Raw genomic sequence first — 24,874 nt, 5'->3', positions numbered from 1 at the left:
TCGAAGAAGTTCCACCGGGGCTCTGAGAAAGGGGGTTATAACCAAGTGATTGAGACAGGGGTGGTTGTAAAGGCAAAAACAAAGAATGACAACTTAAATTTCCCAGCTCCCAGTTAATGAACTTAAAATCATTAATAGCTTCAGCAGTTGAGTAATCTCAAAGAGGAATTTAAACTAATTGCTTCGTTCATTTTCACTTTTATAGAGCCCTGACTATTATTATTCTGTGCTCGACTCGCATTTGGGATTCAAAGATGTTTTGGATACACTTGAATTCACATATGCCATGGATAGATTACTGGGAAATGAGCGTCTCATCTGATTGGCTGACTTTGTATGAATACTTGATTCTGATTGGCTGGTATCTTGGTGAATGCCTCAATGAAATTGGCTAATCTTGGTCACCAAGACCAATGGTGAGTGTGGTAATTTGATTGGCTGTCCTTACTAGCTTCCTCAATCTGATTGGCTGCCGTCAATGTACATGTGAATCTGATTGTATGATGTCTGTGGGTCAACCGATTTGATTGGGCGGCATAAATCTTCCTCAACGCCTAGTTGATATGGACGGTGTATCTGTTTGGCTAATATCAAAGGATACACGAATCTGATAGGCTCATGTCCAAAGATTAGCGATTCTTTGAAGAGAATCATATGTTTTTCAATCTTGGTGGATCATTGGATCATATTGATTTCTCTGGCAATCCCTCCATTTCCTGTTTGGCTGCTCTAAAGAGCCAATCATTTAAGGCTATAGAACTTAGTAATTAAAATTTTATGTAATGAAATTATCATTATACTTATTGGTGTTTAGCATTGAATTAAAACGGTAATTAGTGATATTTGTTTACAAAATTTTTGTATATAAAACTCGAAATCTTGTTTTAAAAAAATCAGAAATTTTATATTTTTTACACACAACATAAATTTGATTAATTCTTTTTATATAATTGATTCTCTATCTTACATTTTATTTGTTTGTTTTAAATGTCTTTATTGTAATATTATTTTTGTATAATTATTTTAATGGTTGATAATTATTTTTCTTTGAAGCACTCAAATTCAATGCCTAGCCACGCCTAAAATTTGTAAGAATAAACAATCATACTCGAGGTCAAAGATACAATAGTAAATCATTCTTTGGGGTTTTTCGTCAAATGTTTAATAATTTACATACACGTTTTTTTCTATAAGAACATCCAAAATATTCTGAGTTTTAAGCCTAAAGATATTCTTAACATGTTGATAAATTTATGAGCATTTTTGAACCTTTTTCTTAAGAAAAAAGGTGTCTTTGAGTCCACAGAGCCTCAAAATATTCTTATAACTTGTTCATAACATTTTGGCCATCGAAGCCTTATGTTTTTATATAGTTTGTTCTTATAAAAACAACGTGTAATCTGTTCTTAGGCATGCAAACAAAAGAAGGATACTTGACACAGTTTTATACTTTAGAATTGCAATAGATAAATAACATGGATGATTTTTGATTCAATAATTTTTTGTATCATAGAAATTTTTGTATGTTTATTTCCTGATATGGAACATTATACTTTCAATCCAATCTTGCAGTTCAATATTCCCCCGCAGGAATCCATTTTACCCTCCTTTGGAAAGGTTTTTGATGCCTGATATTTCCATTTATGGAGAATCTAAAATCTGTATGATTAACACATCAAATTGAAACGGACGATCTCGTGCAAAATACTTTTTAGAGGGGGCTGGACTCGAGTTTATTTAGGGTTGAATACAACTTCAAACGTCAGGTTAATTGTTTCATTATTACTGTACACACAGCTATAACGATTTGACGTCATTCGACCAAGATTAACTCGAACCAAATCTTCGTGTGGCTTTGGATTTTGGAATTAAGAACAAATTAGGTCACTACTGGGATCTAGTTTATCACTAGAAAATTTGTTTATGTTATATTTGCTTGAAAATTACAGAACAAAAACAGTTGAGTGCTGCGATTTGAAGAGAATCTTCGAATTTATCTCTCTCATTAAAGAACAGGAAACACATATTTTCACTTTCAAGAAATTATTTTAGTTTTCTTCTATGTTGATATGAAAAATCCTAAGGCGAGAGCAAACTTCCCTTCTCTAAAACTCTACCAGCAACGAGCTATATGATCGGATTCTACTTTCAATCCAGAGAACATACAGTTGAGGAATCTTGTAAGCTGGATCCCTATTAGTTCTTTTCGTGAATTTTATCCAATAACTGAAGAAGGGAGGTTTCTAGGAATATTTTGTCAATATAATATATTTAAAGGGAAAAGGGTGAACAGAATCTTTTAGTTTCCTTAATTACTGCGAACGGCAGGTGCATACCCTCCTTCGTATTTTTCCTTGGAATATGTACTAATTTTCACACATTTTCATTCAAAAACCAACCCAGAAGGAGAACCTCTACATTGTTGCGGTGAAGAACTTTGAAGATGAAGAAGTTTTTGAAATTCTCTCTGCTATATCAGAATGAAAAAAAAGAAAACAATAATAAAATATAAATATAAAATATTGGAAAAAAATAATGAAGGAAGATTTCTTTGCTTTTTCTTTTCTTTATCTTCTTGGCTAGAAAATTAGGTTCTAAAATTAAAGGAATTTAGGATATTTGACTAAAATTGAGATTGCTGGAAAATTCATTGTGAATATTCGTTTCGAGGTTGTTAATATTTTAGTATTTCTTGCCCTTTTTAGGTTTCTTCTTTCTCCGAATGACATTTATACTTGTCAAAATCTTTTTAAACGCTGACAAGAGTTTTAACACCTCTTGAAAACGAGTAACAGATTTGGATTTAAATTTGAGATTTTATTTTAAGTTTTTGACATTCATAATAAACATGTAGTTTTGTATTCTATAAATTTTATGAGCTTTTTATAGAAACCTCCCATTTCTTCATTCAAATACGAACTAAAAGTATTCTGGTTTTTCACTGAGTTGCTAAATTTTACAACTTGTTGATTTTGTGTGATATTATCGGAGTTGCTAGGCAAGAGGCGAATGAATTTGTTATAATGAAATTCATTTTAATATGACTGACTGACTGACTGACTGACTGACTGACTGACTGACTGACTGACTGACTGACTGACTGACTGACTGACTGACTGACTGACTGACTGACTGACTGACTGACTGACTGACTGACTGACTGACTGACTGACTGACTGACTGACTGACTGACTGACTGACTGACTGACTGACTGACTGACTGACTGACTGACTGACTGACTGACTGACTGACTGACTGACTGACTGACTGACTGACTGACTGACTGACTGACTGACTGACTGACTGACTGACTGACTGACTGACTGACTGACTGACTGACTGACTGACTGACTGACTGACTGACTGACTGACTGACTGACTGACTGACTGACTGACTGACTGACTGACTGACTGACTGACTGACTGACTGACTGACTGACTGACTGACTGACTGACTGACTGACTGACTGACTGACTGACTGACTGACTGACTGACTGACTGACTGACTGACTGACTGACTGACTGACTGACTGACTGACTGACTGACTGACTGACTGACTGACTGACTGACTGACTGACTGACTGACTGACTGACTGACTGACTGACTGACTGACTGACTGACTGACTGACTGACTGACTGACTGACTGACTGACTGACTGACTGACTGACTGACTGACTGACTGACTGACTGACTGACTGACTGACTGACTGACTGACTGACTGACTGACTGACTGACTGACTGACTGACTGACTGACTGACTGACTGACTGACTGACTGACTGACTGACTGACTGACTGACTGACTGACTGACTGACTGACTGACTGACTGACTGACTGACTGACTGACTGACTGACTGACTGACTGACTGACTGACTGACTGACTGACTGACTGACTGACTGACTGACTGACTGACTGACTGACTGACTGACTGACTGACTGACTGACTGACTGACTGACTGACTGACTGACTGACTGACTGACTGACTGACTGACTGACTGACTGACTGACTGACTGACTGACTGACTGACTGACTGACTGACTGACTGACTGACTGACTGACTGACTGACTGACTGACTGACTGACTGACTGACTGACTGACTGACTGACTGACTGACTGACTGACTGACTGACTGACTGACTGACTGACTGACTGACTGACTGACTGACTGACTGACTGACTGACTGACTGACTGACTGACTGACTGACTGACTGACTGACTGACTGACTGACTGACTGACTGACTGACTGACTGACTGACTGACTGACTGACTGACTGACTGACTGACTGACTGACTGACTGACTGACTGACTGACTGACTGACTGACTGACTGACTGACTGACTGACTGACTGACTGACTGACTGACTGACTGACTGACTGACTGACTGACTGACTGACTGACTGACTGACTGACTGACTGACTGACTGACTGACTGACTGACTGACTGACTGACTGACTGACTGACTGACTGACTGACTGACTGACTGACTGACTGACTGACTGACTGACTGACTGACTGACTGACTGACTGACTGACTGACTGACTGACTGACTGACTGACTGACTGACTGACTGACTGACTGACTGACTGACTGACTGACTGACTGACTGACTGACTGACTATTGAAGTCATTGTTTGTCTTGGTGTCATTCGTCAAGATCGTCAATAAATTAAACGTAATTTGGGTGTTGATGCTTAGGGAATTTTCTGATAATTAGCTTTAATTAGAATATATTCTTAAAAAATGAGTAGTTATTATTAATGCATTCTTTCAATTGGTTTCAATTAATACACCTACACACCCACGTGAGGAGGTGGATAATCTATGTTGTTTTGATTCTTGAATTTGATTTCGCATTTTCTGACTTACTGGGTTTGCTACGGTTGAATTTCTTACTGATTGTTTATCTACGTATATATTTATAGGTAGATGTTTTTGTTGCACTCATCTTCTCGAGAAGAAAACATTTGGAGCGTTTAATTAAACTTTGACCAATCGTTATCGGTTTTACCAATCTAGCATAGAACGTTGTTCGAACTTCTTCATTTAACGCTAACGTTAACGCTTTGGGCAATGATACAATGAAGCTTTATAGACATTAGATGAACGTTTCCTGGGATGTTTTATGTCTTCTCGAAACGTTTCGATAATTTTGGAATAAATTATTATTTTTGATGATGACCAATAAAGTATAAGCCCGAAGGGCTAGAATTAAATCTCCTTCGTAGGATTTGAAGCTTACCAAATCCTATACCAAAGTTGCGTGGCAATTATCAAAAATACGGCTTCACTTTTTCTTGTCTGAAAAAGGTTAAAGATTAGATTCTAGCCCTTCGGGCTTGTACTTCATTGGTGATAACTACTGATGTATGGATGGCACTACCATAAAATCTCAGGAGTTTTTCGGTTAAATCTTTGCTCTACTTACAAATATATGAAACCCGATATGAAACCCTTGTCAGAATCATGCTTTCGTTATCCATTCTTATTCAAGCTTATACAGTCCTAATGGGCATCAATCATTTATATCACTTCTATTAAAATTGCATCGAAACTGTATACAAAATCCCATAGAAACGTATGCAAGTTTTTTATAAGAACAAAGTATATAAGGACTTCGATGGCTTCGAAAGGCTTCGATGGCCAAAATATTAAGTAAATTTTAAGGCTTTGCAGACCATTAAACACCTATTTTCTTAGGAAAATGGACAAAAACACTCACAAAATGGTGAAAATAAGAAAATATTAAGAACATTTTGAGGCTTAAAATTGAAAAAATTAAGAACATCTGAAGGCTATCCAAAAATGTTGGATGTTCTTGTAAAAAAAACATATAACATGTGTATAATAATTGCATTGAAAACGAAAACGTCAAAATGCATGGTATTCGTTTAGCATGGAGTAAGAAAAATATTTTAACACGCAGCTTGTTTAGTTGAATGCATATTGCTAATCAAAGGAAGTTAGCTTTTAAAACCACAGTATGTGGCTATTATCATTTGCTTAATTTCGTTCTTAAAGGAAATATTTTTGTGTCATAAATTGTCTATTGATTGCCTGCTACTGATCAAAATAATAAATCGAATTGAATTATGAAGGAAGATTAATTTCTTTAAAAATGGTTATTTATAATATTTCATTGCTTTTGTATTGTGATGTTCAGCCTGGGAATTTAAGTGTATTTTTCGGTCCCCTCAAAGGTACTAAACCTCCGTTGCTTTTTTTTTTTACGATTTTATGAATTTTTGCGTTTTTCAATTCTAGCAAAAACATAAAAGTGAAAATCAAAGCCCTGACTCATTTGGAATGAGTCGAATGATTCTCTGAAACGGCGTCTTATATTCCTACCCAGGATGAACTGAACGAAAGTTGAATTGAAAACAAAGAAGAAGAAACATACACAAAGTTTAGCAAAATGAGTTACAAATACTCGACCATACCCCCGTCTGAAAAGAATGGCGAAGAAAGAGCTGAAGAAGCGGATGAAGAAGGAAGGTAAATTAATTCTCATTTATTTCTTTTCTAAGAAATTTTGTTACTTTTCACTCGTAAAATCATAAAAGCGCGTAAACTTCGGCACGCAAAACACATTTAATGTGGTTTGGTTGTAGTGTTTACGATATCAGTTTATTGCGCGCGCGAGTTCAGCCTGTGATGAACCAATCTTCCCCAGTAGTGATTTGTAAGAAAATGTATAGAACAATTTGGTACAGGTTAACTTCGCCTCGCTATCAAAACATTCGAAATAATAATCGAGACAAAAAAGAGAGGCCTGGTGAAAGTTATGATCTCATACTTTCGTCGTTGGGAGAGGATAATTACAAGGTCTCAAAAGAAGGTTGTCAATTGCTCATTCCGACATCGACTTATAACCTGACTGAAATTCGAGCCTTTACTAGCAACCCTGCGGGGCCCAAGGCGCCGAGTATGCACCCGGCACAGTGACAAGCCGTTACTAGCAACCCTGACCCTACCTAACTGTTAGTTAATCAATTCCTAACAACAAAACCCCCGGAAAATTTAAAATGTCGGAATGAGCAATAGACAACCTTCTTTTGAGACCTTGTAATTATCCTTTTCCTACTTCGTTTTGCTCGCACGAAAATCAACGTCAAAGAAATTTTGCAATACTAACTTTCTGTTTTACAACCTCAAATTTGTTCTCACAAATTGAAATGAAACGTTTATGAATGGAAAGATGGTTAGGTGATCTAGTTGGAATTAAATTTTTGTGTGAATGAAAGTTTGTGAAGTATGTCTTCAGGACAAAACCCTCCTCCTGAACATCCTGATGAGAAAGAACAGTGAGTATATTTTTTTCCAGGCGGTGTCAACTGAACCGGTGAAGGCTTCTTCATAAAGACGAAAGACATGTATCAATTTTTCGGATCCGGTATGCCGGAATAGTGTCAGGACCTGCAGGCGACCTGGTAGGGTTGGGTATGGGTGTGGTTTGGGCCCATGGTGTGGTTACGTATCAGGCAGATTGGCTAGGAATTGGGTTATTATCAGTTAGGGTTAGGGTTGGAGCTCGAAACAAGCACTCTTTTGTGATTTTCTTATAATACAGTCTGGTCTGCAGTTTGTACAATATAAATAGCTGTCAGAAGCGCTATCTTGGCATGAGTCCGTGGCGCAGTGGATAAGGCAATGGGTTTCAAAACATCAGAACTTTGCATTTAGTGGGTTCGAATCCCACCGGTGGCGATCTGTCGGTAAGTCATTCAGTAAGTTAGATAACATAGAAAATAACTCACAAAGAACCAGAAAGTCAGAAAAACTACGAACAAGAGACTGGAAAGTACGAAATAAGTCCAGATCTGTCTTTTGTCTTTGTGAAGAAGCCACGACCAACCGAACCCTATCGAACCGATTTTCGTTATAGAACCATCAAACTTTATCGAACAAAATCGAACGATAGCTGTTCGATGTCGATTACCGAACCCGATCGAACAGCTATCGAACTTTACGCAAATTTCTTGATAAGTTCAATTTAGTTTGACTAGTGTTCTTTGTTCGATGAAGTTCGATTGATGTTCGAAGAGTTTGATTTAAGTTTGACGTGGTTCGATGAAAGTTCGATGTGGTTCGATGATCAATTCTACTTTTCTTTACCTTTCAAAAAATTACGAGGTTGTTTAATCAAAACACAGGCACCGTATGCTTCACTCATTATTGCTCATTTGAAATAATAGAGATGACACTTTCTTTAAAGAAAGTAATAAAAATTAAAATCTTTCTTTTTTACAAATTAACGACCAAAGAGCTTGTAAAAGCAGTCAGGGCCTCCTTGGTCTTTTTTAATATTAGTTCGGATAAAATAAAAACATACCTGATCAACACAACCAAACCTTCTGTCTTGCGTTTACTCTTTCCTTCCCAACAACTTTCGTTTTTGCTTATGTAGGTTTTACACTCCACAAGTAATGAACCTCTTATAGCCTTATCTGAATAAATCTGTTGAAAACTTTCTGTCAGGTTTCATTCTGTACGTTTTTTATCCACGTGGTGAACCGGTTTCCCTGATTTCCCGATAATTAAAAATTGGAACTTTCCCGTGGGCGTGATTGGGCGTACCGCCATCGCCATCGCGAAATATTTTTCGTGAAAATTTACCGTATTCTAACGCTAATATATATAATCTAGATAGGCAGGGATTTTTCCAAGCACCAAGCAATGCCTCCGTTTTTACTTTCAAATTGAGTTCTTAACAAAGGCGTAAGCCGCAATATCAGAGGCTGGGGGCGCCTTGAGCCCCCCTGTGGGTCCAGGGCTAGCCCTGGTGGGGGGTTCAGAAAGCTGAGCATATTTTTTTCTTAACTAGCACTTTAAAACGGTTAAAATCGAATGAATTTATAGAATTTATCAATGAACTCAATTTGAATTGAGTTGGCATTTGGGTGCTTGGAAAAAACACTGATAGGAAACAAATATTAAATTTGATTCTTTTTTTGTTGGTATTTCTAAATTTCACGTTAAAAAGAACTATTTACAAATTATTTTCTTTAACAGGCATTGAATCAACATTTACATATTTAATGATGTCATAATCAATGCCGTGCATATTTTGTCAGCGCCGTGCATATTTTGTCAGCGCCGTGCATATTTTGTCAACATCCTTCACAAGTGTTTCAACCGGTATTCCAACAAAGCCATATTTTGGTTTGTACAGAAATTTCGCCCGCTCAAATCAAAACAACAAAATGGTCAATCTCACTAAAGCAAAACATTGCCGCCACGGCATTTCCCTGGATAAAAATTCTGGTCACATGACCATCCGTGATTTTAGACCAATGAAAACGGGGGTCAAATTAAATTTTTCTCTCTTCTTGCGGCAAACATAAAAGACTTTATATCAGAAAAGGATGTCATATCATAAATAAATTATGTAAGTAAGTGATATTTTAAGTACTGTAACAAGTTCATTAACAATTTTATTTTGAAGTTTTTTTTTAAAAACAAAACTCCCGTGCTAGATGATAATTTCATTTTCTTAACTTATGGACCCATTTGGAAGTATTTGTAATACAGATCATTTGGCAGTGTAGTTGCAGCCTATACAAGAATTGGAATCTAAAGTCTGAAGTCGTAACTCCTTGCCAGTGACCCCGCAGAGAAATTTTTAGTTGGCAGACACTGACTTTAGGTTGGTTTGGAAATCGTTTTATTTTGAAATGTAATCTTCACTTTAGATGAATACTTTTATTTATTTGGATTCATGAAAGGTTCAAGGTTTGTTTACTTTTTATTTCAAATTATTTCATTGATTTATTAAGCTGCAATGGCTGATTGAAAAACGAAGATTTTTGATAGTTATCAGCATGGGCTTGGCCGCCATTTTGAATTTTGATTTTTTTCTCCTGTACTCGGCAATTTAGAGGTTGTTCGTAATACGCGATTTGGCTTACGCGTAACACTTGTGCCTTTTCATTGGATAAATACCACTAAAATATACAAGATAAGTAAACATAAATTTATCGCCTGCGAGCACGGCTTAGCTAAGCGCACCTCTCTTATTCATTATCTAAGAATTGAAGCGGACAAAGATTACCGCGCGGGCTGATAGCGGACAAAGGTTTTTTGAAGATATTTTCAGTTATAAACCAAGGTAGAACAAACTAAACATAGAAAGGGGGTATTTTTTAGTGCTCTATACGATGATCGGTATTTTTGTTTTAATTCTATGTTTAGATTTTTCTACCCAGCCCTGTTGCTATGTACGCGCGCCCTGTTGCTACGATGTTTGTTTGAAATCGAAAGCGAAACCAAAATAATTTAGCACACACTGCCGTTTGCGTAATATAAAATAAATGAAAGGAGGCCCTGACTGTGTAAATGCTCCAGCTTGTCCCATCCGATGGGATAGATATAGGATGGCCCGCGGGAATGGCCCGTGGGCGGCCGCCACTACGCCCTCGGAATATAAATAAAAAATTGGGCGGCAAGGTATAAATCGATTTAATCGAACCAATTGAACCTAATCGATCTTAATCGAACTGATCGAACTGCGATCGAACTATAATCATATAATCGAACAGTCATCAAACTTTACGAAAGTTTTCCCGGTTCGATAGGTGTTCAATTGGGTTCGGTAATCGAACAGCTAGCGTTCAATAGGGTTCGATTAAGTTCGATTAGTTCGATAATCGAACAGTTCGATTGACACCGCCTTGGTTTTTTAAACACTTGTGTTGTTCTCTTGATTCAAGTATTATGACTTCACTTTATTTTAAGCTTCAAAGGTTAATAATGCTGTGAACTTTTTCTGTGGTATATAAAACAATTTGGGAAAAACTGTGTTCTGTTTTCAAGGCTGGGATGATCACAACTTGTGTTTACGTTGTTCAACTGATTTAATAATTTTCTTACATTTCCAAATCTTTTGAGATTTCCAGAACTAACAAATTTTTTGAAATTCTTTAAAAAAGTCCAAGTTCCTGATTAGTTCTACTATCAGTGAAATACTCATTCATCTACCTTGAAGGAAATTCTGGCAGGAAGAAATTTTGGCGATTTTATAATAAAATTTCTAAATTTGGTGAGAATTAATTTTGGCTTGTTCCCATTTTTTGTTGAATATTTAAGCTTAAGGTGGAGCCTTCCCAACTCAGACTTGCCAAGGAAAACATCAATGGACGTTTTAATTTTGAACCCCTATACCCCCTTCAAATAATGATCTCAAAATATTCAACCCTTCTCAGGCACTTTTTTGGGTAATGATTTGCTGTGATTTTAATTAGAATTTTACTTTAATTCTGTTACCCCCGTCCCACGCCGCTTTGACATGAGCAAGGGAATCATGTTGGCCACCTCTCCTGAAAATTTCAGATCAAAACAAAGACTCCTGAAATTTTTGATTGTCGATATATTTTTATTTGAAAGAAAGTAATTGCTTCATGGAATAAAAAGATATACCTTATTGGAACAAACTGGCAAAATTCTAGAATGAAAAAAAACCGTGAAAACTAAAACTTGCGAAATGTAATTTTTCGGATATTTTTTTTCAACCGCAAAAATTAGTTCCCCCGAACATTAGTTCCAATAAGGTATTCAAATCTTGTAGGGTCATTTTTCAAAAAAATTTGCCTAGATTGATTTCGCATTTTGCTATTTTACCCTACGTAAACGAACTTGGGCATGGCCCGAACTTTCGCTGGCCAGTCGAAAATGACCCACATTGACCCACATTGACCCACACAAGTTAGAATCATGTTCTGGTAACTTTTTTGTGACTGATCATCGAAGCTCTGTGTTAAGTACAGACCCATTTTAATGAATTTATTCTTAAAAAGTTTTTGAGTAAATTGAGGTCAAAAATAATTATTTTTCACAAAATAAAATTGAGAATTGACAATAATTGACAATATCTGTGTTTCTTTTTAAATAAAAGTTCTTTGATTTTTGCAACTTGTTGGTCCTGATTTTATTTGTCTTCTGCAAGTTGTTCCCGTCAACACGCGTTAGAGCACGGAACTTTGACCCTCAGTTTAATTCTTCTAATTTCTTTTATTTTGTATCTGATTTACACTTTTTAATGCTTTATACTGGAATTGAATCAGCCTTGGAATTGGACTACTTACTATTGGAATAATCTTAAATTGAACTACAACTGTACATTGAACATATTTGAACTTCAACAAGAGAATATTGTTTTTGGGCCCGAACATGGCCCGAACATGGCCCAACAGTGTTCAGGCCTTGTTAGGGCAATGCCGTTGGTCGTTGGCAATCTTTATTTCAATTAATTATTGATTGCACAAGAGTTCTATTTCAAAATATAACAGAGATGATATCCAACGCTTATCCTATGAGCTTACAGTCAAATATGTCCTTTCCCTTTATTATAAAGGGGATTATGATTTTGCCCCCTTTTTTGAGGTATATATCAGGAAAATGAAATTTTGATTGTTAGGCCACAATCACAAATAACTGTGTTCAAATCTGAAACTAGGAAATTTTTTTCAAAGATCAAAATTTTGGGGAAACTTTTCTGAAAATCCGGAAAACTGTTTCCCAAAAATTGGAATATCAGGGAAATTTTTCTCAAAATTCCAAAATTCTTGAGAAATCAAACTTTTCTAAAATTGCGTGAGACAATGTGGAAATGTGTAAGTCTCGTACCCAATGCATGAGAGTTGGCACTTCTGTTTTTGGGAATGGGACAGAAATTTCTCACTATTGCTAGAAATAGTTCTCAGAAGAGTTAGTAAATACTAAAATTGTCAGAAATAACATAACAAAAACCATGAAATTATTCCAATTCTTTTTACAGAAATTTGTATGAAACCCTTGGTCTTGCTAAAGATGCTACCCCTGAAGAGATCAAAAAGGCTTATCGTAAGGTAAGTACTGCATAAAGGAAAATATATCTTTTTAATAGAATTCAGCATCTCATGTCAAAACTTGACATGAAATTACTTATTAAACCTACATTTTTCTACTATTTTCAGATGGCCCTAAAATATCATCCAGACAAAAATCCAAACAACCCTGAAGCCACAGAAAAAGTAAGTTCAATTTGTTGTTTCACCTTATTTTAGCAAAGCATAATGATCAATACCAAAGGAAGGGTCTTATATTTATGAAAGAAATCAGACGTGACAGAAGCGATTATATTTGGTTACAAGAGGGAAAGATCTTCATTAAAAGCCACTCTATTAGTAATATACCAGTTTTTGGACCTACCCCGGTGGAGGTTCTATAAATTCACCTCTGTATGTTCGTTCGTTACCAGCTTTTCTCGAGATTGGCTCATTAGTTTTTTCTGATTTTTTGCACAAAGATGTGTAACTATAAACCCTCGAATGTGACGGAGCCCGATTCTCAAAAAAAAAAAATATTGGGTCAAATTTGGGCCAAAAAACGGCTAAAAAACGGGTTTTTTGGACTTTGTGAAAAATTGGATCATTAATTTTTTCTGATTTTTTTCATGAAAGTAGGGTACCATCATAGGTAAAAGATGGGCACAAGCAGATTTTTGCAAAAAAAATTTTTGGCTCAAAAAACGCATGTTTATCTATAAGAATCACTATTAATAAGCATACATCAATGTTCTTAATCAAATTACTCAATTTTTGGACCTACCCCGGTGGAGGTCCTATAAATTTAAACCTTTGTCCGTCCGTCCGTTAGTTACCAGCTTTTCTCGAGATTGGCTCATTAGTTTTTTCTGATTTTTTGCACAATGATGCAAAATGGCAATGCCCAAAATGTGACGGAGCCCGATTTTCGAAAAAAAAATTTTGGGGGCAAATTTGGGCCAAAAAACGGCTAAAAAACGGGTTTTTTGGACTTTGTGAAAAATTGGATCATTAATTTTTTCTGATTTTTTGCACGAAAGTAGGGTACCATCATAGGTATAAGATGGCTCAAGCAGATTTTTGCAAAAAAATTTTTGTTGGCTCAAAAAACGCATGTTTATCTATAAGAATCACTATTAATAAGCATACATCGATGTTCTTAGTCAAATTACTCAATTTTTTTTATGAGATAGATGTTTTTTCTTCTCAAGAGGGCTTACTTTTGAAGAATATGTGTGTTTAGACAGGAAATTTGGGTTGCTTGGCGTGTTTTTATAGAAAAACTGGCCAAATTCGATATTTTTTTATAAGCACATTATCAATTACTTAGGTATTGGCTTTTCTCGAAATTGACTCTTTCATTCTTTATGATTTTTTACACAAAGATGCATAACTATAAACCCTTGAATGTGACAGAACCCGATTTTCGAAAAAAATGTTTTTGTGCAAATTTGGGCCAAAAAACGGCTAAAAAACAGGTTTTTTGGACTTTGTGAAAAATTGGATCATTAATTTTTTCTGATTTTTGCACGAAAGTAGGGTACCATCATAGGTATAAGATGGCTCAAGCAGATTTTTGTAAAAAAATTTTGTTGGCTCAAAAAACGCATGTTTATCTATAAGAATCACTATTAATAAGCATACATCGATGTTCTTAGTCAAATTACTCAATTTTTTTTATGAGATAGATGTTTTTTTCTGCTCAAGAGGGCTTACTTTTGAAGAGTTGTGTGTTTAGACAGGAAATTTGGGTTTGCTTGGCGTTTTTTTATAGAAAACTGGCCAAATTCGATATTTTTTTATAAGCACATTATCAATTACTTAGGTATTGGCTTTTCTCGAGATTGGCTCTTTCATTCTTTATGATTTTTTACAAAAGATGCATAACTATAAACCTTGAATGTGACAGAACCCTATTTTCGAAAAAAAATGTTTTGGGCAAATTTGGGCCAAAAAACGGCTAAAAAACAGGTTTTTTGGGACTTTGTGAAAATTGGATCATTAATTTTTTCTAATTTTCTGCATAAAAGTAGGGTACCATCATAGGTATAAGATGGCTCAAGCAGATTTTTGTAAAAAATTTTGTTGGCTCAAAAAAGCATGTTTATCTATAAGAATCACTATTAATAAGCATACATCGATGTTCTTAGTCAAATTACTCAATTTTTTTATGAGATAGATGTTTTTTCTGCTCAAGAGGGCTTACTTTGAAGAGTATGTGTTGTTTAGACAGGAATTTGGGTTGCTTGGCGTTTTTTTATAGAAAAACTGGCCAAATTCGATATTTTTTTATAAGCACATTATCAATTACTTAGGTATTGGCTTTTCTCGAGATTGGCTCTTTCATTCTTTATGATTTTTTACACAAAGATGCATAACTATAAACCCTTGAATGTGACAGAACCCTATTTTCGAAAAAAATGTTTTTGGGCAAATTTGGGCCAAAAACGGCTAAAAACAGGTTTTTGGACTTTGTGAAAAATTGGATCATTAATTTTTCTAATTTTCTGCATAAAAGTAGGGTACCATCATAGGTAAAAGACGGCTTAAGCAGATTTTTGCAAAAAAAATTGTTGGCTCAAAAACGCATGTTTATCTATAAGAATCACTATTAATAAGCATACATCAATGTTCTTAGTCAAATACTCAATTTTTTTATGAGATAGATGTTTTTTCTTTTCTCACGAGTGTTTAGACATGAAATTTTGGTTTTTGGCATGTTTTATAGAAAAACTGGCCAAATTCGATATTTTTTTATAAGCACATTATCAATTACCTAGGTTTAGATTGATTGGCTCTTTCATTTTCTACGATTTTTTGCATAAAGATGCAAATTATAAACCCTCAAATGTGACGGAGCCCGATTTTTGGAGAAAAAGATTTTGGGGTATATTTCAGCTAAAAAAACGGCCATAAAAGGGTTTTTTGGACTTAGTGAAATATTGGACCATTGTTTTTTTCTGATTTTTTGTATGAAAGTAGATGGCTCAAGCAGACTTTTGTAAAAAATGAATTTTTCAGCTCAAAAAAGCATCTTTATCAATAAGAATCACTATTAATAAACATACATCAATGTTCTCAGCCAAATTACTCAATTTTTTGGAGATGTTTTTTTGCTCACGAAGTCTTGAATATGAAAGAACATTTCAAGAGCATGAAATTTTGGTTTCTAAACGTTTTTTATAAGAAACAAACGACTAATTTTAATAGATCGTCACTATTTGTGTTCTGAATGATTGTTTAATGGTCACGTCACGTAGATATCAATTATAAACGTGTTAAATGCATAATCCAGGTAGGTCCATCAAAGTATCACTTGTTTTATAAGATAGATGTTTTTTTGCTCATGAAGGCTTACTTTTGAAGAATATGTGTGTTTAGACATGAAATTTTGGTTACTTGGCGTGTTTTTATAGAGAAACTGGCAACAATCGATATTTATTTATAAGCACAGTATCAATTACTTAGATATTAGCTTTTCTCGAGACTGGCTCTTTGATTCTTTATGATTTTTTGCACAAAGATGCATAACTGTAAACCCTCGAATGTGACGGAGCCCGACTGTCGAAAAAAATTTTTTTTAGCAAATTTGGGCCAAAAAACGGCTAAAAAACAGGTTTTTTTTGTTTGAAAAATTGGATCATTAACTTTTTCTGATTTTTTGCATGAAAGTAGGGTACCATCATAGGTAAAAGATGGCTCAAGCAGATTTTTTCAAAAAAAATTTGTTGGCCTAAAAAACGCATGTTTATACGTATAAGAATCACTATTAATAAGCATACATCAATGTTCTTAGCCAAATTACTCATTTTTTTGATAAGATAGATGTTTTTTTTTTGCTCATAAAGTCTTGAATTTGAAAGAATATTTTAAGAGCATGAAATTTTGGTTTCTAAACGCTTTTTTTATAAGAAACAAACGACTAATTTTAATAGATCGTCACTATTTGTGTTCTGAATGATTGTTTAATGGTCACGCACACATAGATATCAATTATAATGTGTTAAATGCATAACCAGGTAGGTCTATCATAAGTGTCACTTGTTGTATTGGGCCTGATAGAAATCATGGATTTTATTCCTCTCTATGAGAATAAATTTTTGGACTTTTTCATCTAGCAGCATTTTCTATCTTTTTTTTTGTAGTTTAAACAAATCAACCATGCACATACTATTTTATCTGACCCAAGTAAAAAAGAAATTTATGATCGCTATGGATCTATGGGATTGTATATTGCAGAACAATTTGGCGAGGAGGTAAGTTTGCCTATAAAAATTCATGGATTGGACTAGTCCACTTGAAGTGATGGAAAGAACTTACACTAAAAAATAAAATGCTCACTGTTTTTTGCAGTTTTGGTCATTTTAGACAAATTGCTTATTTGATGAAGTTTTGCTTTTTGGGCTTTAGTTTCCATGGTTCAGCTGAAACCCTAGAAAAATAAAAAAATTAGCAAGATTTGGTGCCTTTAAGTTATTCAGAATATTTGAATAAAAACACTAATTGAAAAATATTTGTCTTTGAATGCATAAAATTTAGTTGTGCATATAGAATTCTGCCAATCATGCATTTTAACAATTTCCCTCCATTTTCTTTTCAGAACGTCAAGACATATTTCATGCTGAGTAGCGGCTGGTGTAAAGGACTTATGATATTTTGCGGAATAATAACCGGTTGTTACTTCTGTTGTTGTTGTTTTTGCTTTTGTTGTAACTTTTGTTGCGGGAAGTACAAACATGTCGTGGAAGAGGAAGATACCCCAGATTATAATGATATTACAAAATCGTCAGAGGATGTAACCTCTACAACGAACGGTGATGGAGTTATAGTAGGGGAGCCCGTAGCAGCATCCCCTACTAAGAACCCTATTGTTTTGGGTGATGAGAGTACAGTTATAACAGAACAACCACCCTCTTATGCTAGTCTCGGAACCACTGACCAAACTAAGCCCAATGATACGGCAGCCGAAGGGGAGAAATAGTGAATAAGCTATGTTTTGTTTTTATATGGAATTTAATGGAAAATGTATGGAATATGAGAGATTCTATTCAGGTCTCTATGTCGTGAACAGAACTAGATAGACGGCCTGAGACAGGCAGCAGTTCGATATGCTGCAATTACCGTATATTGCTGGACATATTATCATAACTGGAATTATATTCTCATAGAAAAGCTACACAGATACCAGTTGAAATACACATAGGACCTGAAATATAACCTTGCACAAAATGTGTTATGATCGTCTTCATATTTTCCAAACTGGAATGTAAGAAGCTCGTGCAGATTAGAGTAAATTAATGATCTTCAAATGCTGTGTATTGACCTAAGTACCTAAAGGGCCAAAATTAAGTCCCTTAAGGTAATAGTACTAAATATCTTTCTAATTTTTTTTCTGAATTTCTATAGGCAGGAAATCATTGAATATGCCAGCCAAACCTTTTCAATTACAATCTTGTCCAGTATTTTAGGTATTTTTGCATTTAATTTAAAGGGGACTTTCCTTTTTATGACTGACGCCTTTGTCGAGAAAAAAGTATGAATTTTCAACTAATTCTTCCTTTGGTATCCTTTGAAAGATCAGACACAGTATCGAATTTTCAAAGAGGGTATTGTGTAATGAGTTTATATAGGTTGAACATATTTACACTTTTAATGTGGTGTTATACCAGTTAACAAAGTTAAATCTAAAACAAAACTATCATGGTATTACAAAAGTTTTGTTTTGAATTTAACTTTCAACAGACGTAATGCCATATTTAAATGATGGTAAATATGCGCATCATTATTGTACTTTTAAACTTAAAAATCCTGTTATTTTGTTCATATCTTACAAAATGTTATTTTCTAGCCATCCATAAATATTTGTATCTAAAATTATTACTATTATTTTGTTACTAGGAAAAAAGAGTATTATCAAAGCCTTTGATCAAGACAAATAGCGTTTTCTCCTTGTTTTTGTACCAAGCCGTATGAAGGTATCTTTAGTTCCATTTAGCTAATTAATATACTTAACGCTAGTTGCATTTGTAATAACCAAGTAAATATTTTAGTGTACAGTATCACAAAAAAGCAGAGACATTTTTATATAAAGTAAAATTCTCAAAACTTTTCATGTAAACATAGCGTCAATCTCCCTTGCTAGTTGGGGGGGGGGGGTTACAACCTCCAAAAAGCCCAAAAAAGGTGGGGGCTAAAGATGTTTCAAATATTTGGGGTGACCTAAAGTACTTGGGGAGATGAAATCTCATCATTTAAACTGGATGCTGAATACTTCATCTTAATGGTTTGGTTCAATTACTCAAATTCAAAGCTGAAAAATTATATTTTTATATAAAATGAGCAAAATATTTCATCTTAATCTTCCAACATTGAATACCTTGTGGAACAAACTTTTAAACTGTACACTAAAATGTTAACCTTTTTATTAAAATGATTAACTAGCCAATCAATATAATATAAACCCTTCAGAAACTTTCGCGAGGACGAAAAATCGCGAAATTCACAACATTTACTTTCGCGAATTTAACAGAAAAATATTTTTCGCGAGCATAAACTTTCGCGAATCAAGACGTAAAATTGAGAATTTTCACATGAAAAAATGGCTTAGAGGGACAAATACTTCTTGGATTGGCTTGAAACATTTGTCCTTTGACTTATTAGTCTTTTAGCAGGCTAAAAAGTGTCATAAAAGTTACATTTTATTCAAAGTTTGAAGTTTTACAGATTTTCTATTTTGTCAAGAATATTTCGCGAGCATAAACTTTCGCGAATGGCCCTTCCTAGAATTTTTGAAGACATTTACTTTCGCGAAAAGGGCCAAAATTCGCGAAAATCGCGAAAGTTTCTACGCCTAAAGTACAACATCTAGGACCCGCTTTATAAACGCTCAAAAGTCAAAAAAATTGCTGAGAATGATGTTGCTCTAACAGAATTACTGTTTTTGTTTGGTTAGAAAAGTGAATTTATTTTTTGATGTAGTTATTATTTTCATTACTTCTTTAATTTAAAATTATTGAAATAATTAAATAAAGAATGGAATACAAACTGTCTAACATTCAACTCTCTATATATATAAGCAATTTTAATTCTTTTTTACCATTATATGTAAAGGTTTGAACAAGACAACGTTTATTAAAATTATGAACTTTCATGAACTAAAGTAATGATGAACCCCACAGACTTAAACCTCAGGATGAATAAAAAAAAATTCTTTCTTCTCTCAAAAATTTTCAAAATTCATGAGGCATGACATTTTTCTAGAATATTATTTGAACCTCTGTTTTCAAATAAAATATTCTAAACTAGTACATAGCTTACACTAACATGCCACCGCAGCAATATAATATTTAAAAAATTCTATAATAAATTGTATAATCATAACAATGTCAATTGCAAGATTATAAGAAATGCATGGGGACAAAAAAATAGTAAGTAACTACACGTTTGGTTAAACGAAGAAATAAAAGATTTTCTTTTTTCCTGAAAATAATAACAATAACACTCCATCTAAATAAATAAAAACGATGGCCTAGTTATAATTAAGGTTTCGACGAAGACATGAAAAAATCTAATTAAAAAGAAATGACTCTTATGTTTTGCAAGCTAAAGTTTATTCCACTTAAATTGGCATTCATTTTTGCTATCATGTGGAAACCATATCAGAGTAATTAGACTACTCGAGTACCTAATAAACGTACAGTAGCGAATAAACGTACAGGGTCGAAAATGGAGGCATGCAAACCTAATTGAAGGATCTTTTTAATGAGGTTAGGGGGTAAATATTGGGTAATTTGCTTTCTTTTGACGAGTAGAACAAACCTAAAAAGTCAAAGATGGATATTTATCATTAGAAACAAAAGTAGGCACTTGAAATTGAGGAAAATTTTTGTTAAAATTGATAAACGTACGTGTACGTTTATTACATAAAGATTAAGAAACGTTGTATTTCTTTTCAATACTTAAAGTTTCTTGCTTTCGCATTCATCAGTTGATTAGAACATAGTCACAAGAAGAGACTATGAGACTTGTGACTATGATTAGAAATAACTATCAAAACAATATTCCACGTTTATTTAAAAAAATTCAATACAGCGTCTTCATATAAAAAAAATTGACGTCAATCTTTAGAATCGAAGTTTTCAAGTAGGTGTTTGTTTATGTTTATGTGTTTGTGTACGTTTATTAGATACCCGAGAGTATCTTCCTTGAGAGTGGTTTGTACATGGTAGCAAAACAAACTTCCAATTTACATGAAATAGATTTTAAATGTAAGACGGGTTCAAGAAACGAGCTTGTCGGAACAGGTTGACGAGATAAAGCTTTTAATGCTTTAAAGATTGAAACATAAAAAATAATCAGGAATAATTAATTGATTTGATTATTGATTGATTTAATTACTGATTGATTGATTGATTGATTCTCTATTGCTACTTTGCCTAATAAACAATAGTCAAGAGGATACTGCGGATAAAATTTATCAAAAAGTTCTGCGCCATCTTAAATAGGGCGAAATAGAAACCAATCCTAGCTAAGGCCCGGACTCCACTCGCCTACGCTTTGATTGTACTTCTCAAGCAAAATCTTTTATGTTGTTGGTCAAAAGAAAAATAAAGATACCTTAATGTAGTTGATCTTTGGTCAAACACTGTATTTAGGGAACTCCCAAGGAACATCTATTCAATGAACTTTTTGTTCCCAAAGGAACTTTCTGTTCTTTTTAGTTTTCTTTGAAAGAATAAAATGTTCTCTAAAGAATAGTTTATTCTTTATAACTTCAAAGGTATAGAAAACGTTCCTTTGTTCCTTTTAATATCGAACAAACTGTTCAGATTTTTTTACTGAATAAATTGTTCACCGTTTAGGGAATAAAATGTGTACATAGTGCAAATGAATTTATCGTTCTTTTCTTGTGCTTGTACGAATAGTTCCTTGTCTAGGGAATAAAGTGTTCATAGTGTGTAGGAATTTAGTGTTCTCTCGTTCTTTTTGTGTGTTGGTTACAAAAACGAGTATCATTTTCTTTTAATTAAGATCAATTTGATCTTTGCATTAACTCAAATTGTTCGCTACCGTGGGAATTTTAATTTCCAATCGTACCTCATTGGTGGTATCTGCTACGCGCGCACGTTTCTCATTGGGCATTTTTTTAAAGGGGGTTTGAGAGATGCTTCTCCCTTTTCTAAATCAATGGAAATTTTATATTTCAAACCCCCTAACAGAGTTAAATTTGTAAATTACATAAAAAGGGAAAACTTTGCTCCTTTCATTCACGATGCGTCGCTCAAGGCGACTGCAGGTCAACTGGAAGACTTTAGTTGGTGCCGCTCATGGAAAACGAACGCTAAAATTACGTCCAAATGGGCAAAACTTTTACACTTGTCCAATAAAACTTTGTTTACATGGAGATTTCAAAAGTTGCCGCGGATTGAGAAAACACATAAACGTGAAGCACCCATGGTATTACTATTTTGATGAACAACCCGAGGTTAAACGTGAAGACATGGTTGACACATTTAGAGTTACAAAACGAGCTTGGACTGCCGGTAAGCCGTCTTTTTCACTCGATAAAGGTATAGGATACGATTTTTTGCTCTGGCTTGGAACACCCTGTGGAGGAGGAAAAAGCAACAGAGAGTCCCGGCAAATTGGAAAACGATCAATGAAATATTTTATGCAGGCCATGGGAAACAATGAAAATGACATTGAGCTGACAAACGAATTTGTTGATTGCTGTCTGTCATCAGCTTCAATTTTTATTTCATTTTTGAAAACTTTAGAGACTAATTGGAAGGTTGGTCCTTCAGGTGCATTGAACTACGTGAAAGCTCTTAGTGACTTTATCGATTTTAGAAAGGCAAACGGTGTATCTGATAATACTCTACGTTGCTTTACTGTTGTAGAGGTGTATCTAAGGAGAGCAACTGAAAACCTTCGTAAAAGAAAGAACCTTGATTGTAATCGTAACCTCGATTTGGAAACTCTCATTGCTAGAAATAGTTGGGCTACGTTAGAAGACATGGAGCAAGTCATACCTCATCACATGGGACAGTTCAAAACGATCATCCAAAAGTCTGCCAATAGTGAAGAAGCTAGACTTTTAACAAAAGGCGAACTGGTATTTTGCATTCGATTCATTACCACTTTATTGTTCCTGAGAGTGAAATGTTCAAGACCTATGACTTATCAATTTCTTACCGTCGGAATGGTAAACAAAGCAAGAGGGAATGGTGGATTTGTAGACCAGAGAGAGTTTAAAACAGCATCAAGGTATCAATATTTAATCAAAATAGATCCATTATAATTAATACACCGAATCAAACTTTTCTTAATCAAAGCTATTATAGATCATTACATATCATCATCATGAAAGTAAAAGTTGGCAAATATGTATTTGTGTTGAATATGATGAAAAACAGAAAAAACATTTTCTTTGTTTTATATTTTCAGGTACATTTTTGACACTTTAATCTTATCGGACGACACAATTGAAATAATCGACTTGTATTTGGAACACATAAGACCTCGTTTAAATCCGCAATGTGATTTCTTACTGCTCTCAACAAACGGCACTCAATTTCAGTCACTGACTTCTGCTATGACAATTCTCGTTCATCAAGCAATTGGCAAACACATCAATCCAACACGGTACAGGCAAATAATCGAAACGGAAAGCAGCGAACGACTCAATCTAGAAGAGCAACATTTTATTACTGAGGATCAAAAGCACAGTTCGACAGTTGCAAAGGTACATTACAAGAAGACGCAATCCAGAATCGTTGCAGTCGAAGGAAAGAAATGCATGGACAAGATGACAAAGGAAGCGCGAACGGACGTTAACAAAAACCTGGTAAGCATGTTCAATAACATCTCTTGCTCATTCGACAACGAGGTTCTGAGCCAGAGTCAGCGTATAATAGAGGGAGGAGAACCTAGTTTTCGTGGTTCAAGTTCTCACATCAATCAGACGACAAATCAAACCGAAAGAGATCCGTATCAGCCAATAAGAGAATCACTTGATGAAATTACAGACCTGACAATCACACACACAGTGGAGGGTGAAGATATTGCAATGTCAGCAAACAGCTCTCGTCATGTTTTAGATGTACCAAAAGATAATGTTGTCGTCAAAAGAGAAGTTGCTGAACAACAAGTTACTAAGAGACAAACAAAGAATGTGAAATTTACTAACGAAGAGGATCGTTATTTAAAACAGGGTATCCAAAAGTACGGACGTAAATCCTGGGCCCTGATTTTAAAGGACTTAAGTTTTCAATTTCATCCATCAAGAACTAGAGACTCGTTAAGGGTTAGATCTGACAGTGCCTGTTTTAGAAAACTATTTGATGATGACAGTTGATATTTTTGTAAGATTTGTAAAATTTGATCAAATTTAATCTAATATTTTTTATTTATAAAAAAATATGTCAAAGAAAAGAACAAATTCGATTAATCCTTAAAAACTAAAACTAAAACTCCAGGGCTACATCAGGGCTACATTATAGGGCTTCTAAGTTCAATTTAGTTTAAATGAGATTATCAATGTTTCCAAGCCTTTCAGTTGAAAATGTAAGACTACTTTCGGTTTCGTCAAAAATGTCACAAATCCTAAATTACCAGGGCTACAGGGCTACCCAACATTTGCCAAGCTAAAATTTCAGGGCTACAACAGGGCTACAACAGGGCTACTCAGGGCTATCCAATTTCAAAGAGCTTTGTTGTCTATCAATTTTCAAAACATGCACAAATGATATTTATTGTAAGCATGTTCTTCTATTTTCAAGAAAGAAAGATTGTTTCTTAGGGTTAAAGGTGTCAGCATAGTCAGCAGATTTAAACCATTGAAATTTGTACACGTCGTCGATCAAAGTTCAATTACAATAAAGGACTGGGGTCTACCTTACCAAAAATCTATAAAATGGGAAACGTTTGAATATAAAATCAGTTCATTCTCGTCACATACATCATGAGTGACGTTGTGGTGGTTTCCGAAGACTATGTTACGTCCGAAACAGACAATGAGATACCAGAAAATTTAAAGACTGTGGACGAAATTGTCAAACA

General features: G+C 34.6%; 2 protein-coding genes and 1 long non-coding RNA gene across 4 annotated transcripts; all 3 read left to right on the top strand.

The window, feature by feature from the left end:
* The first annotated feature begins 6,350 nt into the window (after nucleotides 1-6,350).
* Nucleotides 6,351-18,750, top strand: LOC136812742 (dnaJ homolog subfamily C member 5-like). Of its 2 annotated transcripts, none has more exons than XM_067069265.1 (5): nucleotides 6,351-6,509; nucleotides 12,787-12,856; nucleotides 12,965-13,021; nucleotides 16,960-17,070; nucleotides 17,415-18,750. In XM_067069265.1, the coding sequence occupies exons 1-5, from the start codon at nucleotides 6,430-6,432 to the stop codon at nucleotides 17,793-17,795; spliced, it is 699 nt and encodes a 232-aa protein (XP_066925366.1). In that variant the 5' UTR covers nucleotides 6,351-6,429; the 3' UTR covers nucleotides 17,796-18,750. The 2 variants fall into 2 exon arrangements, with proteins under 2 accessions (XP_066925366.1, XP_066925367.1); XM_067069266.1 differs by lacking the exon at nucleotides 6,351-6,509 and adding an exon at nucleotides 7,136-7,318.
* On the top strand, nucleotides 8,077-11,959 carry LOC136812743 (uncharacterized). The gene is made up of 2 exons (XR_010847389.1): nucleotides 8,077-8,417; nucleotides 9,027-11,959. It is a non-coding gene; the product is annotated as an uncharacterized lncRNA (long non-coding RNA).
* Nucleotides 18,751-22,085: 3,335 nt separating the features above from the next.
* LOC136812703 (uncharacterized) lies at nucleotides 22,086-24,170 on the top strand. The gene is made up of 2 exons (XM_067069228.1): nucleotides 22,086-23,080; nucleotides 23,261-24,170. The coding sequence occupies exons 1-2, from the start codon at nucleotides 22,086-22,088 to the stop codon at nucleotides 24,168-24,170; spliced, it is 1,905 nt and encodes a 634-aa protein (XP_066925329.1).
* The last annotated feature ends 704 nt before the right edge of the window (nucleotides 24,171-24,874 follow it).

Source organism: Clytia hemisphaerica, unplaced genomic scaffold, assembly GCF_902728285.1.
Source record: "Clytia hemisphaerica strain Z4C2 unplaced genomic scaffold, Clytia hemisphaerica genome assembly, whole genome shotgun sequence".
Classification (NCBI taxonomy): domain Eukaryota; kingdom Metazoa; phylum Cnidaria; class Hydrozoa; order Leptothecata; family Clytiidae; genus Clytia; species Clytia hemisphaerica.
Note: the sequence above shows the minus strand (reverse complement) of the source record. Positions and strands in the feature narration are given on the sequence as shown.